The sequence below is a fragment of the Labrus mixtus genome, chromosome 16 (assembly GCF_963584025.1).
Source record: "Labrus mixtus chromosome 16, fLabMix1.1, whole genome shotgun sequence".
Lineage (NCBI taxonomy): Eukaryota > Metazoa > Chordata > Actinopteri > Labriformes > Labridae > Labrus > Labrus mixtus.
Genome location: NC_083627.1, coordinates 25,064,847 through 25,080,490, shown reverse-complemented (window position 1 = coordinate 25,080,490; position 15,644 = coordinate 25,064,847). Strand labels below are relative to the sequence as shown.

The window sequence follows — 15,644 nt, the reverse complement described above, 5'->3', positions numbered from 1 at the left end:
CCAACCTTACAAAGTTTTCTGATAAGATGCAATGTTCATTGGTTTAATTACATTTGAATGTCTCTATTTTTTTGTTAATTTATATTTAGTCTTTTAAGTATTGACTATTGTTATTGATTCCACCTATTCTATCCTATTTCGTGGAATTACCAAGAACATCCAGTCACCATGTCCTCTGCCAAGGCTCTGCAAAGAAAGGCCTTTTTTTCTATCACATTTGACCTTGAAATGTTCCTATAAACGGTTGCATTTTGTGACCTCTCCTCTGAATTAGGTGGAATTGGACTATCCCATTGAGTCCCCTAGCGGAGGAAAATGGGCCTACATTGAGAAATTGAAAATAAGGATGAGCGCCATGTCTGATCCTCCGCTTGTGGAATAGAGCTGACGGCAGAGCGAATATTTCCCGGGCCGGGGGTCCCGTCGGGGGTTCGGAGCGAATCATGGCGGACAGCGCTGGGATTCAGCAAGGTTCGCCGGCCATTGGGGCTGCGGGCCTGGTTCCGGCCGCTCCTGGAGCCGGGGGCACGGAGGGCTCTGGCGCCGCTGGAGGATCCGCACGTATCGCCGTGAAGAAGGCGCAACTCCGCTCCTCACCTCGGCCAAAGAAACTGGAAAAACTCGGAGTGTACTCATCCTGCAAAGTATTCTTTATATGCAAATACCTGACTTTGTGTACACTGCTGTTTTTAACGGATTGGTTTTTGAAAAGGCTATTTCCTGGGCTTGGTTGCAATAGTTTACAAAATGCAAGCGCAGCAAAGGAAGCCATTGTCGCACTTCATTTTTTTCATTTAGCATGCACGAGCCAATTATCGAAAAAGCGATATTAATAAATAAATGAACGAAACGTTATTTGAACTGGCGGGCTGGTTAGCAGGTTCCCTCCAGCTGCAAGCTGTTCGCTGTTAGTACAATGTTACTATGTTTCTGTCGTGGTGGGGGGTTGGTGAACGTAAACATTGGCTTGGCGCTGGTACTTGGGAGTAGCTGGCTGTGTGCACAAGGGCTGCATCCCACTTTGTGTGTGTGTCTGTGTTTGTGTGCGTGGTGTGTTCCTCGAGGAAATGTTCCGGAGTCGCCGTGCCGTCTGTCAGCGCACGATGGTACAAAGAGAGGATTTTATTGGGTTTATGCAGTGTATCATCCGCAGAGAGGAGGGACGGGGTCTTTGTTTTGACAGGGTGACAGCTGCCGGGGGGGCGGAGTTTGTTGTTGTTTCATTGCGCATGCCCAGTACGGCAGCTCCAGCTGACGGTGACAGGCCTCCTCACCCTACCTCACCTCCTTTTGTTTTTACTAAGTCTGTCTTAAGACAATAACAATAAACTGAGCTGCATAGTTATAACAATAATTCACACTGCATTGCCCATTAACTGGACAAGAAAATACATTAAATAACATCCAACTTTACAAACAAAATACATAATACATTCTGCATGTGTTTATTCCTACTCATCATCACAGTTGAGTCTGAATATAAAACGCAAAGACTGAGTGGTTGATCCACCTTGAACTGTTAATATCACGTGTGTCTTTCTAGGCTGAGGGAGCCTGCAAGTGTAATGGCTGGAAAAGTCAGAACCCCCCTCCTACACCCCCTCGGACTGACCAGCAGTCCAACACAGTCAACCTGCAGGAGCCCTGCCGGAGCTGTTCTCACACCTTGGGTATTTGAACCATAATCATGTTTCATTTTTATTTCACTTGATAAACATTATCGATAATGGTGTATATGTGGTGCCAATGCTGAATAAAGCGTTTTCCCTCTTGGAATAATGACATATTTAATTTATTTATTTACAATATAACAACCATTTTAATTGATTTTATTTTTTCATTCTAGGTGATCATGTGACCCATTTAGAAAATGTTTCCGAGGAGGAAATGAACAGACTGCTAGGCATCGTCTTGGATGTGGAGTATCTTTACACCTGTGTTCATAAAGAGGAGGACGCTGACACAAAACAGGTCTACTTTTCCCTCTTCAAAGTAAGCCTCTGCTTTAAAAAAATATATGCACTGTATGCATGTACAGGTGTCCTGCATGCAAGTGTACAAGTGAACACAATGCTTTATCTTTTTTTTTTTTTAGCTGTTGAGGAAATCCATCCTACAGATGGGTAAGCCAATGCTAGAAGCACAGGAGAGTCCTCCATTTGAAAAACCCAGCATCGAGCAGGTGAACACATGTCTATATGAGCTTCAACTACAACACAAACGCAGCACTATTCAACATAAAACTTTTTTATTTTTATTTGTCCATGTAACTATTTACTTATTTGACCGTTTCCAATTAGGGGGTAAACAATTTTGTGCAGTACAAGTTCAGCCACCTGCCATCCAAAGAGCGACAAACCATCATGGAGCTGGCCAAGATGTTTCTCAACCAGATCAATTACTGGCAGCTGGAGACCCCCTCCCAGAGACGCCAGAGGGTTGCCAACGACGATGTAGCGGGATACAAAGCCAACTACACCAGGTAGCGGCCCTGCCAGATACCATGTAAACAGGAATCACATCTATTTACAGTCAGGAGTTTGAAACAATGTTCTGTCTCTGCTCTAGGTGGCTCTGCTACTGCAACGTGCCTCAGTTCTGTGACAGCCTCCCCCAGTACGAGACCACTCAGATCTTTGGCAGGACCCTGTTGCGTTCGGTGTTCACTGTGATGAGGAAACAACTGTTGGAGCAGGCCAGGCAGGAAAAGGACAAACTGCCACCTGAGAAGCGCACACTCATTCTCACACACTTCCCCAAGTAAGACAACAAACAGACACACACGTGAGACCTTTTAATTTTAGAGAGATGTATTCACACAAAGACAACTGTAGCATGGCAAAGTAAAGACGACATCCTCAGTAGCAAGGCACACAGAGGTAACACAAGCATGCCTGGCAGCCTTTGTCAATGAAGGCAAGTTGTTTTTTTTTTTTTTTTTACTTGGCTCAGGTTCTTGTCTATGCTGGAGGAGGAGGTGTACAGCCACAGTTCTCCCATCTGGAGCCAAGACTTCTTGGCAGGAGCGTCAGGAGGGCAGATTCCAATCCACACAGGTAACACACACCCTCACAAATCCACCGTTGCAGTCGCTACGTTTTTGAAGGAGTTGTGGACAAGGAAAGAAGAAATATCACTTAATATCATTTTAATTTCCTGTCTGTTGGGATGTAGTCATCAGTGCGCCCCCTGTAGCCAGACCATTGTACTACAGCACCAGTCCTGTGTCAGTGGACCCCTCCACCTGCGGCAGTGTCAGTCCTGCCAGGAAAACAGCATCTGCACTAGAGCCAAACCCAGGTATGACAGACAACCCTATAATTACTCAAAGGTTACAATGACTCCACGCTGTTACATAACATCTCATGTCTAACAGTCAACAACTACACAAAGGACAAATTGGCTTTTTGTTTTCATCTTTTTCTGTATTTGTGGCGATTACACCCGACCTTTTGCAGCTAACAAAGATTTGTCATATAAATGGGAATACTTGATAGACCATCAAGTGCCTCGAAAAAGCACACCACCTAAAGTTCATACACACATTTGATAAACTCCTCTGTGTCTCTGGGTCACAGTTGGAGAAAAGCGTAAACCCTCTGAGCCCCTCAACCATGAGGAAAATAAGAGACCCAGGGTGGTTGGTGACATCCCCATGGAGCTCATCAATGAAGTCATGGCAACAATAGCGGACCCTGCAGCCATTCCAGAGGTAACCAGATGTTCTTTGTTTGGATGTCCAATCGCACGGAAGCCGATAAGTGCATTCGTCCCATTAGCCTGCAGCTACAGTTGGGCAAAGACAATTGACCTAAAACAGATTTTTAGCTTAAAGGTCAAATTCCTTTTCAACAATTTGAAATAAGAATCTGTGTTCGACCACGCCCCTCTCTGGAAGGGGTTGTGATTTGGGGCTTTCTTGCACCATGCCCAATTGTGTACAGTGAGAAGGCAGACTCAAAGCAGGACGAACACCTATAGCTGTGGGAGCGTCACCCACCTGGGGGAGGGGCTACTGCCCTTTGTGATGTCACAAAGACAAAATCTCCGAACGGCCTGTCTGAGCACACATTTTCTGAAAAGTGGAGCAGGCAAAAGACAGAGAGGATGGACTTTATTCATAATTGGGAGGTTTGCAGACAGACTAGGGACATATTTTGCATATGTGACCCTTTAAAAGTTGGGAAAACACTGTCCTGCTTTTAACGAAAAAACTTTCTGACTGTCACAGAGATGATAGAAACAGTTGTAATGGTCGTTATGTGAATGGCGTTCTTCTCATCAGACCAGCCTGCTGTCCGCTCACTCTGCTCGTGACGAAGCAGCCCGCCTAGAGGAGCGCAGGGGGGTGATTGAATTCCATGTCATCGGTAACTCCCTCAACCAGAAGCCCAACAAGAGGATCCTGATGTGGCTCGTCGGCCTCCAGAACGTCTTTTCTCACCAGCTGCCCCGCATGCCGAAAGAATACATCACGCGGCTAGTCTTTGATCCGTGAGTGTAACCCTACTCTGACATACTCAGACATGTAATGAAGCAACTACAATCCATGTCTATATTTGTTTGTTTGGTTGATTTGACAGGAAGCACAAGACTCTGTCACTGATCAAAGATGGCCGCGTGATCGGGGGAATCTGCTTCCGGATGTTTCCATCGCAGGGTTTTACAGAGATCGTGTTTTGTGCGGTCACTTCCAACGAACAGGTCAAGGTGAGAGTGTTTCGGCTCTTCGGCTTTTATGAGTTCATGCTCTCTGATTGGTCCGTTTTTAACCTATTGTTGCCTTTTTTTTGGCTTTGTGGTTGTAGGGTTATGGGACCCATTTAATGAACCACCTCAAGGAGTATCACATAAAACACGAAATCCTCAACTTCCTCACTTATGCCGATGAGTACGCCATCGGCTACTTCAAGAAACAGGTAACATGATGTTTAGAAAGTACAAGCTTGTATTTTTGTCACATAATGCAGTATACTTCCTCCATCTTTTCTTTTGGAGTGTTTCACTATTTAATCAAAACCTCTCTAAGACCGGCAAAAGAAATGTAAAGTCCCTGTGAGACTTTCAAGTAATGGTGCTTTTGGCGACCCGTGTAGACTTAGTCCTACCTTTTTTGCTGATCTCATCATGTGTATGTGAAAGAAGTTTCTAATGTACAGCGCACAGTGAATCTTTGGAGATGACATTTTTAAAGGCTGTTTCTTCAGCGTGCTGTTCATGTCCTCGTCTGACACCATTTCTGCGGCAGGGATGATAAGCATATACAATTACAAATCTAGAAATACTTTAACTTGTTGCTTATGGTCTCATTTGCTTATAAAAGTCATAAAGAGGCATTTGCATCCATTTCAATCTGTTTCATTACCAGCTCAAAACTTAAGCAGGTCAGCTTTAAAAAAAAAAGAGCTTTAAATTCACATCATTTCAGATGCAAATCACCATCCTTTAAGATTTTTTTGCCGCTTATATTCAACTGGTAACACATTTCTGTAATTGTCTTCAAAGCTATAAGAATGAAAAAGAAAACTGTTCTTTTGTAACATTCCTTGAGTGCATATTACAAGAAATTGAAAGTATCATAATAGAAACGATTAAAACACAAGATGAGTGGCTTTTCCTGAGTGGGCTTTTTTAAAAAACACTGCTCTATTTCTCTCTCAGGGTTTTTCAAAGGACATCAAGGTTCCCAAAGCCAAGTATGTGGGCTACATCAAGGACTACGAGGGTGCCACGCTCATGGGCTGCGAGCTCAACCCCAGCATCCCCTACACAGAGTTCTCTGTCATTATCAAGAAGCAGAAGGAGGTGAGTGTTGTTGTTTAATCCTTTTTTTTCTCTTTTTGTATCTACTGTATCTTTTTAATCATTCCCTTGTGTCTCACTCAGATCATCAAGAAGCTGATAGAGAGGAAGCAGGCTCAGATCAGAAAAGTCTACCCGGGACTCTCCTGTTTTAAGGAAGGAGTTCGTCAGATACCCATTGAGAGCATCCCTGGCATCCGTACGGCCACTATAGTGCTTTACTTTTCTTTAGCAAATTATGTTTGTCTTGCACTTTCTTCTTTTAGTATGAAACATACGATTAATGTCAGTTTCTTTACACAGGTGAAACTGGCTGGAAGCCTGTGGGTAAAGGGTGAGTGTCACTCTACTGAACAACATTTGAACATTCAGTTTATCTTATTCCTGACCCAGTGACTTGGCTGTGGTATCCCATGAAGCTCAAGTTTGGGTCCGCAACTTGGTGACCTTGAAACTTGGACGAAAAGATCAATTATATTTCTTTGACTTATTTTACTTTAGGAAGGAACTGAAGGACCCAGATCAACTGTACAGCGCTCTGAAGACCATCCTCCAACATGTGAAGGTAAGGGGGCAGACACACACACATCCATGAAACGTACCCGTAACACATTCACGGACTAATGTCTTACCGGACTACTCTGTATGTCTCAGAGTCACCAGAACGCCTGGCCTTTCATGGAGCCAGTAAAGAAAACAGAGGCACCAGGGTACTACCAAGTAATCCGCTTCCCCATGGGTATGTATGCAGTGGGCAAGGATTTACTTTTTAATCCCTCATTGTTAATAATAATGAGTGACTAAAAAGTACAGAAAATAGTGGTGTGTTCCATTTGATCTCAGAAGTTGGAAATTCCAAGTTGTCGGTCTGATTCGTCAGTTTTCAATTGGAAATTGTAGGAACTTCAGAAGCCTCAGCCAAAATCCAACATGGCTGCTACGTGCATCAAAAGTAAAGTTTAAGCTGTACACTACAGTGTTTATTGGAGACGTAGTCTTGTTTTAGTGTAATCGATTACACCGATAGTATCTGTGGACATTGCATGTTAAAAGCTAACAAAACAAAGGTACTCCATGAGGCGTTCATGTTGCTCCTTTGACTTCTAAGACTCTGTTTACACTTCTTTTTTTCAACTGCCAGCGCCTTTTTTACATACAACCCTATGGAAAAAGGAAAAGGGATGATGCATTTTCAGAAAACGCTGCGCCGACGCCTTTTTCAGTTGAATTGTTTTAACTTTTCAAAACAGGATGTAGATCCTTAACAATAGTAGTGAACAAACCTTTGACACTGTAACATTTCAAAGCGGCATAAATGAGAAGTGTCCTTTCTTTTTCCTTGCAGACCTAAAGACCATGAGCGAGCGTCTGAAGAGCAGGTACTACACAACGCGCAAGCTGTTCATGGCCGACATGCAGCGCATCTTCACCAACTGCCGTGAATACAACCCGCCAGAGAGCGAGTACTACAAGTGTGCCAACTTACTGGAGAAATTCTTCTACACAAAGATCAAAGAGGCGGGGCTCATCGAGAAATAGACGAGAGGAAGAAAGAAGTTCCTCCACACCTTAATGAAAGGATAAGACAATCCTCAAACTGTGTGCATGGATGAGTTAAGAGATGGACTTCTGATGCTGTAGCGCATAGGATTCAGGAACACTTTGCGTTTTGCATCCTTGTCATTTTTTGAATGCATGCGGGTCCAGAGCTGAAATCTGAAGCTTGATATTTTCACTGAAAGACGGGCCACATGGGAAGACCTGCAAGACTTCAGGAAAAAGGAAACATTGTCTTTATATTTCATCACATCATCCCGAGTCCCATGGAAAAACAGGACAGTGGGAGATTTTGGGTAATATTTTTTTAACGACGCAGGAAGAATCCATAACTACTTTTATTTTAAGACATTGAAAAGGTAATACAGGACGACAGCTGATTGGAGGTTCACCATACACCTTACTTTGTCTCTCTCTCTCTCTCTCTCTCTCCATTTGTTCACTTCTCTCTCTTCCATCCTTTCATTCCTGGCCTTTTTAAATGTCTGCCTCATCCCCTTAAGTAGACTCAGGTAGAGTTGTCATTAGCAGGAACCACATCATCAGTGTATTAAGTCATAGTAACTTGAGAGGAACCTGACTGAGAGTCTCTGTTACTGTTAGTGAAGTCGAATTTTGTCTGTGATGAGTTCATCCTGCCAAAAAGAGGAATACATACTTTAATCTGTACAGATTAGAAAGAGTACAAAGCGCTTACACCCACTGTATCATTGAAATGTGTATATAGCATATATTTTGGGTTTTCAAACTAAAAGATAATCTTTTTTTCCCCCCAATAAGCCACTTAGGGCAGGTTGTCTATCAAAAAGCACTTTTATTTTTCCAAGTATTAGTTACCACAAGAGCATCTTTTGTTTGACATATAAATTACCGCTATGGAATAAGGACTAATTCAATTATCTAGAGTTTATTCTTATTTATGTGCAGTAATTTAAGAACGATGCTAAAGAAAAGGTCTTAATTTATTCTTTTTTTTTTTGTCCTGCAGATGGAGATTGATCACTTTATACTTTGGAGATAAATGAAAAGATTGTGCAATACTATGTAGTTTTGCTGTTTTGTAAAAAGGTGTTTGTACTTTTCAGACTTTAGGAAAAAAAAATACATTTTGTAATATGTCTCGAGAAATGAATCCATGCTCTTTGTACAATTGGTTTTAATGACATAGTATTAGCCTATTTTCTAGACTGAATTAAACAGAAGTGAGGCTTATCTGTCTGTGGATTTATTTATGAGAACTGCTTTACTAACAGAATTTATAGTTATGTAATATTGATATTTTTAATGCAGGTTCGTTTCTTAAAGATATTTTACAATGAAACTACATTTTTGAAAAACCCGGACACAAACGGAGATATATCTAAACTTTGAGGTGTTCACATATCATGATAAGCAAACTCCTTTCAAAGTACATTTTAATGAAATGTAGTTCACTGTTGTTCCACCAAAGCCATTCATTTAATAAAAACATTTATCGTCACATCACACAGTAGTAGATAGAATGAAGGGAGAAGATACAAAGAGGAAATGATTAGACGATAATAACATATACTCATATACAGACCCTCAGAATACGACAGATAATCTTACTAGAAAATTTCGCCGGTTAAAAAAAACAAAGAGCCATTACTACATTTTCCAAGAGAGTCAAAGATAGGGACAAATAGATAAGAAATGAATGCCCTGTGAAATAAGAAGCAACTGAGTCACAAAATGATTTACTTTGACATCTAAAACTTATCATACAGCGTTGCTTTTTATACAGAAAAAAAAACAGACAGTTAAAAACAAAACTCCACCAGCTCTTTATTATCTGACAGTGCACACCTTCAGTCAGAGTTCAGACAGCACAGAGTAACTGCTTTCAGCGGCATCCAACAAACGACTCGTTGTATTTCTCAAACGGCTTTTTGCTGCTCGTGGACTTCCTTGATTTTTGCATAGAGGTCCTGCCAGACTTCTGCTTGAAAATAGGAGAGCAGAGGAACTGCAAGTCTGTGTGCTTGTCTCCGCGCCGAAGTTTCCTGTCAAGATAAGAATCTAAATGTTAAGCCTTCATACATTAAAAAAACATGACCATATGTTAGAGTGTTTAGGGCGAGAGAGAGAGAGAGAGAGAGGCATCAGTGCGTTAACTTGCCCATTCAGCGAGGGCTCCTTGTAGTCCACCGTCATGGTGCAGCGGCGCTTGCGAGCAACAACAGGGGTGGAGCATCGTGCATCTGATGGGCGGGTGGTACCACAGGAGAACTTACGATGGGCTGCAGGGGACATATTGGTCACATCACACAGACTCAAGCCCCGCCCTCCAGTCCTTACACCAAGCCCACCTATGAAACCGTGAGGAAGATGTGATCCAGAAGCAAGAAATAGTGAGTGAGATAAAGCAAAGAGATAGAGGGAATAAGCCGAAAGTGTGATCAGTCTTCCCAGTGCTCACAATGTGACAACCGAGATACAAGTCATCCCAGGGTTGGGAGGCGACAAATACACTCACGTTTCTTGACTGTCCTGACCCTCTGGGGTGTTTGGTGAGGAGGAGCTTCACAGAAATCTCCAAAATTGGACAGGACGCTGTCTATTCTCATCATCTCCGCCTCCACTAGAGGGCTTACAGGAAGCAAACAATCCTCTGCAATGACCTTTGTGTGAGTCTCTGAAAAACAGATACATGAAATATTTTTTATTCAGCTCAAATAGACACAGACATCCAAAATATAAGCCTTTTGACATTTTTCTACACATTTGTAGCCGACATCTTTGTCACACACGAAGGTCGTCAAGGTAACAGACAAAAATCAGCTGTCCAGGAAGGTGAATCATGAAGTCAGATATATTCACGTTAAAATAATCTTCGATATATTTTCCAAATATTTATATATAAATATATTTCACCAAAATCCACTCTCAACAGATGGTGTTTCAATATTACAGCCCGTTACGCCACTTTACAATGTGTAACGCAAGGAGGCGGAATGGTGAGTCTTTATCGTACCGCCCCTGATCCATGGGAGGTAGTAACAGAGGCGTAATGGGGGGGGGGATGATGGCGATGTGTAACACAAGGAGTCTGCTGTCTGTGTGTATGTGCATGCTGGGTTGTGTGGGTATGCTGTGTTTACATGTCGTACCTCGTGATGCAATGTGAACCTAGGGATTTGCGCAACTAGCCGGCTAAACGATTTAATGTCGTCACCAGACACTAATCTCACTCGATCTGAAGCTTGACAGCAAAAACCACAAAAGTTTTGCTTCCCCTCGAACAGTATTTGCTAGGAACTGTCCTATATGAATCCATACACTGGGACACCAATATAACAGTTGTGGATGCAATGTTTAAATACAAAAGTGTAATGAAGCAGAACTTTATTATGTTGCAGTTGCATAATTTCAATTTGAGAAGGGCTAGAAATACGACTGGCAGACTAAAAACCTTGTCTTAATTGTCTGGCCAGTAGAATGTCAGTGTTTCCCACACATAGACGATACCTGGGCGGGCCTTTTTTATTTTTATTTATTCATAAAATTGCAGAACATGCGTGAGAGAAAGTACAGAGGAGAGAAAGAGCGTTGGAGAGAGTGAAGGCGCGCGGAACCTCACTGAGTGCACAGAATTTTAAATTGTGCCTGAGCCCTCAGCGGCTCCGTGCAACATAACTCCAGTAAAAAAAATACAGAGAGATAAGACGCAGTAAAACCAAGAAAGCAGAATCACATCAGCTTCAGAGAGTGGAGCGATAGAAGGTTCGCTGTCCGTACATCACTCTTGTAAATGCACCGATTGAGGGGCCTTGCTCCTATCAAAAACTGAAGCTTCTCATGGCTTCTTTTTTTTTTATGTTAATGTACAGCTGCTTGCTGTTGATGCTGTGCTGAACTCCTATAAATAACGAGTGGAATTTTTCAAAACCCGAGGCGTACTCCTGGTGTTTGTGTTTGGATAATATGAGCAGATTAAAGTTGATAAAGTTTAAACTTTGATTATAAATACAAACCGAATATGAACTATACCTTCCTAAGATAAGAGTATAAAAAGAAGCCTCATCTTTATTTAACTAAATTGTTTTACAAGTTGGTAAATGCTCAGGTATCAGATCATATTGGAACTCAAAACATTTGATAACACTGCTGTCAGAGAAACTATTTCCTCACCTTGGGGGTTTTCCTGCCCTAACCTTGCTGGGTCAGGGCTGTTAGAGAAACTGGAATCAGGGGAGGGTTGGAGATTAGCTTCTTCCTTTTCTGGTTCTACTGCCTTAGGACTTTCTTCCTCATCTCTAAAGACTACAGAACACAAAACATTAAAGAAAATGTTCAAATTCATGTGTAAGGATTTCCTCTTTAAACTGTAAATATTAAAGGAAAGCTCACCAGAGATCTCCTGTTTTGGAGGGATGTTTTCTTTCTGTTTGATGACTTTAGAGGGCCGGCCTCTGCGAGTAGTGACCACTTTGGTCTTTTCAGGTAAGGTCAGTTTTACCCTTTTCTGAGGGACATAAAGACTGTCCTCTGACTCAGAAGATGATGATGATGAGCTTGACTCACCCTGTTTGGAAACCATCGGTGAAGCCTCAGTTTGGGCATGTCCTCCATGTGAAGATTCTTCACTGATGGGAGTGGCCGGATTATTTTCCTCCGCCTTTGCCCTGAACGGTGTGACGTGAACTGTTTCTTCACAGTCAAAATCAAATGTGTCATTGAATCCCAGTGAAGTGTTCAGCTTATTGCCCTGTGAGGGAGGAGCTGTTTTGGCCCGTGTGGCCGACCTGTCCCGACTTTTGGAACGAGCTCTGGGTTTGTGATTCTCCCAAGGCTTCTTTAACGGAGCACGGTCTGGTTTCCGGCCTCTTTCTGGTTTCCGAGGAGCAGTTTCTGGTTTGGCACTAGCCTGCTTTTGCTGGGCCTGTTTCCTTACAGGCCTCTGCTGGATGGTCTTTTTTGGTGGGTCAGGTTCCGGAGTAGAATGCTCAAACTCCTCTGCAGGGTCCACAAAATCCGGTTGTGCTTGCTGTGGCTGATTCAGATTGCCATCGTTACAGTGAATAGGACTCGCTATTAAAGAACCCAAGCCTGAGACAACATCTCCCTCGTCCAACGACCTCCTTTCTCTCGCGCGCTCAGACCTTCTCCTGCTTTGTCTGTCGACATGGCGACGCCTCACGCCCACTGTGGACGGCAGTGTTGCCTGCCTGTCACATTCAGACTGTGCAGTGTTTTCAGAGGGCTGATGGACTTTGAAGAAAATCACACACACACAAAAAAAAATTACAAAATGTAAGTTGCACTGGTTTACAGAAATCACAAGACTAGTACATAATAAATGCTGTGTAAAATATTTATTTTCATAATTCTTAAAAGACTCAGTTATCCAGTGAGCTGCTTATCAATAATTGTATTCCATTGATTAGTCTAAGAGAAGCTTTCAAAGCAGAATCCTTATCAGTTACTATTAGAATTTAAAAAACTAAAAAGATACTTCTCTAACAATATGTCATATTTTGTATGTCAGTGTGGGTATACCTGCAGTAATTGGTGAGGCTTTGCACACAACAGGCTCATCAAGGTTTTGTCTGGTGCGTTTTCTCCTATAAATTGAAAAGAATACATTACTAGTAGTCAGAAAATTAAAAATAAAGAACATCATACAATTTTAGGCCATTTGTTTTGCTATTTAAAAGGTTACCTTTCTGAACCCTCATGTGGTTTTGGTTCATCAGAGATGATTGGATGCTTTGTCTAAATTGACACAAAAAGACAAGATAATACTTATTTGTATACAAACAGAAGCAGGCATGCAGTACTTTAAAATGTACTTATTAGCCAGGAGTAGTTCAGAAGAATATTCAGGGTAGACAAAATAGGTCCTAAAGGTTCACCTCTGAGGAACTCACTGCCAGAGCCTCCTTATCTTTGAGCTTCCTCTTGAGCAGAAGCAGGTGAAGGAACAAGGCCTGTTGCTCCCTTTTCAGCTGCAGGATCACTGCATTAGCCTGCCTCACTTTCTCCTTCTCAGCCTGCAGCCCTACAGCCAGAGCTTTGTTGTTCAGCTGCACGCCTTTCAGGATGTTGTGGGTGGTCGTATCCACTAGGAAAATAAAATTTAGGAAGGATGTTATTTGTTTGTGACAAAGAGTCCTCCTGCTGTAGAACAGAAGGTCATAGCACGACATCAATAGAACAACAGCGTTTCATGAAATGTCAGACGGTTGATTGAATGTTTGCGGTGATTTGTTGGTGTATTCTGTGATAAAGAAAATGTGTTTTGTAAAAATAAAAGTCTGTTTAGTTTAATAGTGCTCAGATGTTGCTGTGTGACATTTAATGATGTGTGTTGTAACATTTCAAAGTCTTTTGTGAATTGTTCTTGTATAATGATATATATATATATATGTATATATATATATACATATATATATATAGACTATTGCAAAGTATGATTTTGTGATATATTGTTGTTTCGATATTTCTGTCTGTGCAATTTCACCATGTTTTGAGAATTGTTGGCATACTGTATGTCCATGTAATTCATATGACATCCACGACAATACGTTTTCATTGTATTTAGATTTTAAGAACGACAGCTGTGGGTTAAAGTTAATTAAAATGTGAACGTAATGTCCTTACCACTGGTTTTGTTTATTATTCTGGACCGTCCTCTGCTGGGAGCTGAGGCACTAGCTAACCGTCTGTTCCTCTTCTCCTTCATCTTCTCCTTTATGTCCTCCAGACTCTGCTGGAAGGACTTCTTCAGGACCCGCTCCTTCGCCATGACTCAAGGTCTTTGGTTCGTTTGCAGATTTGTGATGTTATCCAACTTGTCAACAACGAAGCATACTGTTAACCCTTAGCAAAACAAACAGCTAAGCTAGCGTGCTAGCTCGGTGTTTAACGTTACCTACAGTCACAGCAGCACAGCGGTATTTAACGAAGCAGCGTAATTTTAAACCTACCAGTGTTTATGTCGCCTAGTTCTGTGGAATAGTTACACAATTAACAATATGTTTGAAAGACTTAAATTAAGCCGGAATATAGTTTATTTTATCGCAGCACGTCCGTCTCTTCCGTTCGTTGACGTTCGAATTCGGGACCGCAGCTCCTGATTGGTAGAAACTTGTGATTACGTCACTTCCTCCATGTAAAACGCATTATTCACCAAGCGTTCGGGAGATGGCGGTAGTTTACAACAGCGCTGACAATGAAAAACACAAGATTGCAGGGGATTTTTTTATTTTTTTTTACATATTTGGTATTCATATTTCGTCTGCACATTCTCATCTATTGAGACTTAACAGCAGGCGACCAAACAACATACCACATATCTAATTATAAATTCCCGGCGTTTCAATCAGCCTTTTTTCACCTGTTTCCTCTCTGTCTGTTTGTCTGCTGGAAACAAACAAAGCAAAGTGGAGCAAATCCACTACTCAGGAATGGAGGTTTTACAAAAGAATCAAATTACATTACTTTATATGATGGGTCAAGGCCATTTAGCCACTCAAAAATGACTAATTAATTAGGCTATTTAGGATTGAGTGAAGCTTATGTGCTTAGTCAAGTGCATATGGAGAGAGCTGATAACTGTAGCCATAATGTAAAAAATACTCTGTCAGTCAATGATTCAATTATTTTCCTAAAGATTTTCTAAACTCCCACAGATCTTTGAAGAATATTTATATATAGATGTATAGAGAAAGTCAATTATAAGATGAATACAATCTTAAATTAAGTAATTCATATGAAAATATGCCTAATTGTACACTGTTAAGAAAAATGTAATTCAGATGACACACAACCTTTAAAAGCCACCCAGCCTCCATGCCTTTTTGGGACTTACCAGTTTTTTGCAAAGCTAATGGTCTGTGGCTAAATACTGAAAACCCTCGTCATCATTGGGATGCAAGGGCAAGAAACCTACACCTTTCCTGCACTGCATTCCTTAACGTAACATTCATTTTTACCTTCTGCCAGATAAGGGTCAAAGTTGCTAAAAAAAATTTGAATTGGTTTTGTATTCCATATTGCCTTTTTAATAATGTCTGCATTAAAAAGAAAAAGAAAGAGACAGAAGGAGGGAGAGAAACATAAAAGGTATAGGCAGATAGAGAGCCAGAGGGTCTCAACGGGTTCTCGCTCAGCTTGCTTTAATGGACAAATCCATCACACAGCATCACACAATCATTTCATGCCAACCGAACTAACCACCTGTCTGCTGCCTACTGGGAGACTTATTATCACAGGGAGAGAAAAAAGACAGGACGGTGGGGACAAATTAGAAGAAAAATTCA

At 41.6% G+C, this 15,644-nt stretch overlaps 2 protein-coding genes across 4 annotated transcripts; one reads left to right on the top strand and one right to left on the bottom strand.

Moving 5' to 3' along the window:
• Positions 1 to 39: 39 nt before the first annotated feature.
• On the top strand, positions 40 to 8,571 carry kat2b (K(lysine) acetyltransferase 2B). The gene is made up of 18 exons (XM_061059793.1): positions 40 to 644; positions 1,544 to 1,670; positions 1,847 to 1,992; positions 2,096 to 2,182; positions 2,301 to 2,482; positions 2,569 to 2,760; positions 2,953 to 3,056; positions 3,175 to 3,300; positions 3,579 to 3,712; positions 4,286 to 4,494; positions 4,584 to 4,710; positions 4,809 to 4,919; positions 5,662 to 5,805; positions 5,887 to 6,001; positions 6,106 to 6,136; positions 6,304 to 6,367; positions 6,457 to 6,541; positions 7,148 to 8,571. Exons 1-18 carry the CDS (start codon positions 444 to 446, stop codon positions 7,339 to 7,341), a joined length of 2,379 nt encoding a protein of 792 aa, XP_060915776.1. The 5' UTR covers positions 40 to 443; the 3' UTR covers positions 7,342 to 8,571.
• A 185-nt stretch (positions 8,572 to 8,756) lies between these two features.
• On the bottom strand, positions 8,757 to 14,438 carry sgo1 (shugoshin 1). Of its 3 annotated transcripts, XM_061059796.1 has the most exons (10): positions 14,310 to 14,438; positions 13,984 to 14,173; positions 13,236 to 13,444; positions 13,043 to 13,095; positions 12,880 to 12,944; positions 11,731 to 12,591; positions 11,512 to 11,643; positions 9,857 to 10,015; positions 9,500 to 9,689; positions 8,757 to 9,383 (listed from the first exon to the last, which is right to left on the bottom strand). In XM_061059796.1, the coding sequence occupies exons 2-10, from the start codon at positions 14,126 to 14,128 to the stop codon at positions 9,224 to 9,226; spliced, it is 1,974 nt and encodes a 657-aa protein (XP_060915779.1). In that variant the 5' UTR covers positions 14,129 to 14,173; positions 14,310 to 14,438; the 3' UTR covers positions 8,757 to 9,223. The 3 variants fall into 3 exon arrangements, with proteins under 3 accessions (XP_060915779.1, XP_060915777.1, XP_060915780.1); XM_061059794.1 differs by having other exon boundaries at positions 13,984 to 14,438; XM_061059797.1 differs by having other exon boundaries at positions 9,500 to 9,620; positions 13,984 to 14,438.
• Between the last annotated feature and the right edge of the window lie 1,206 nt (positions 14,439 to 15,644).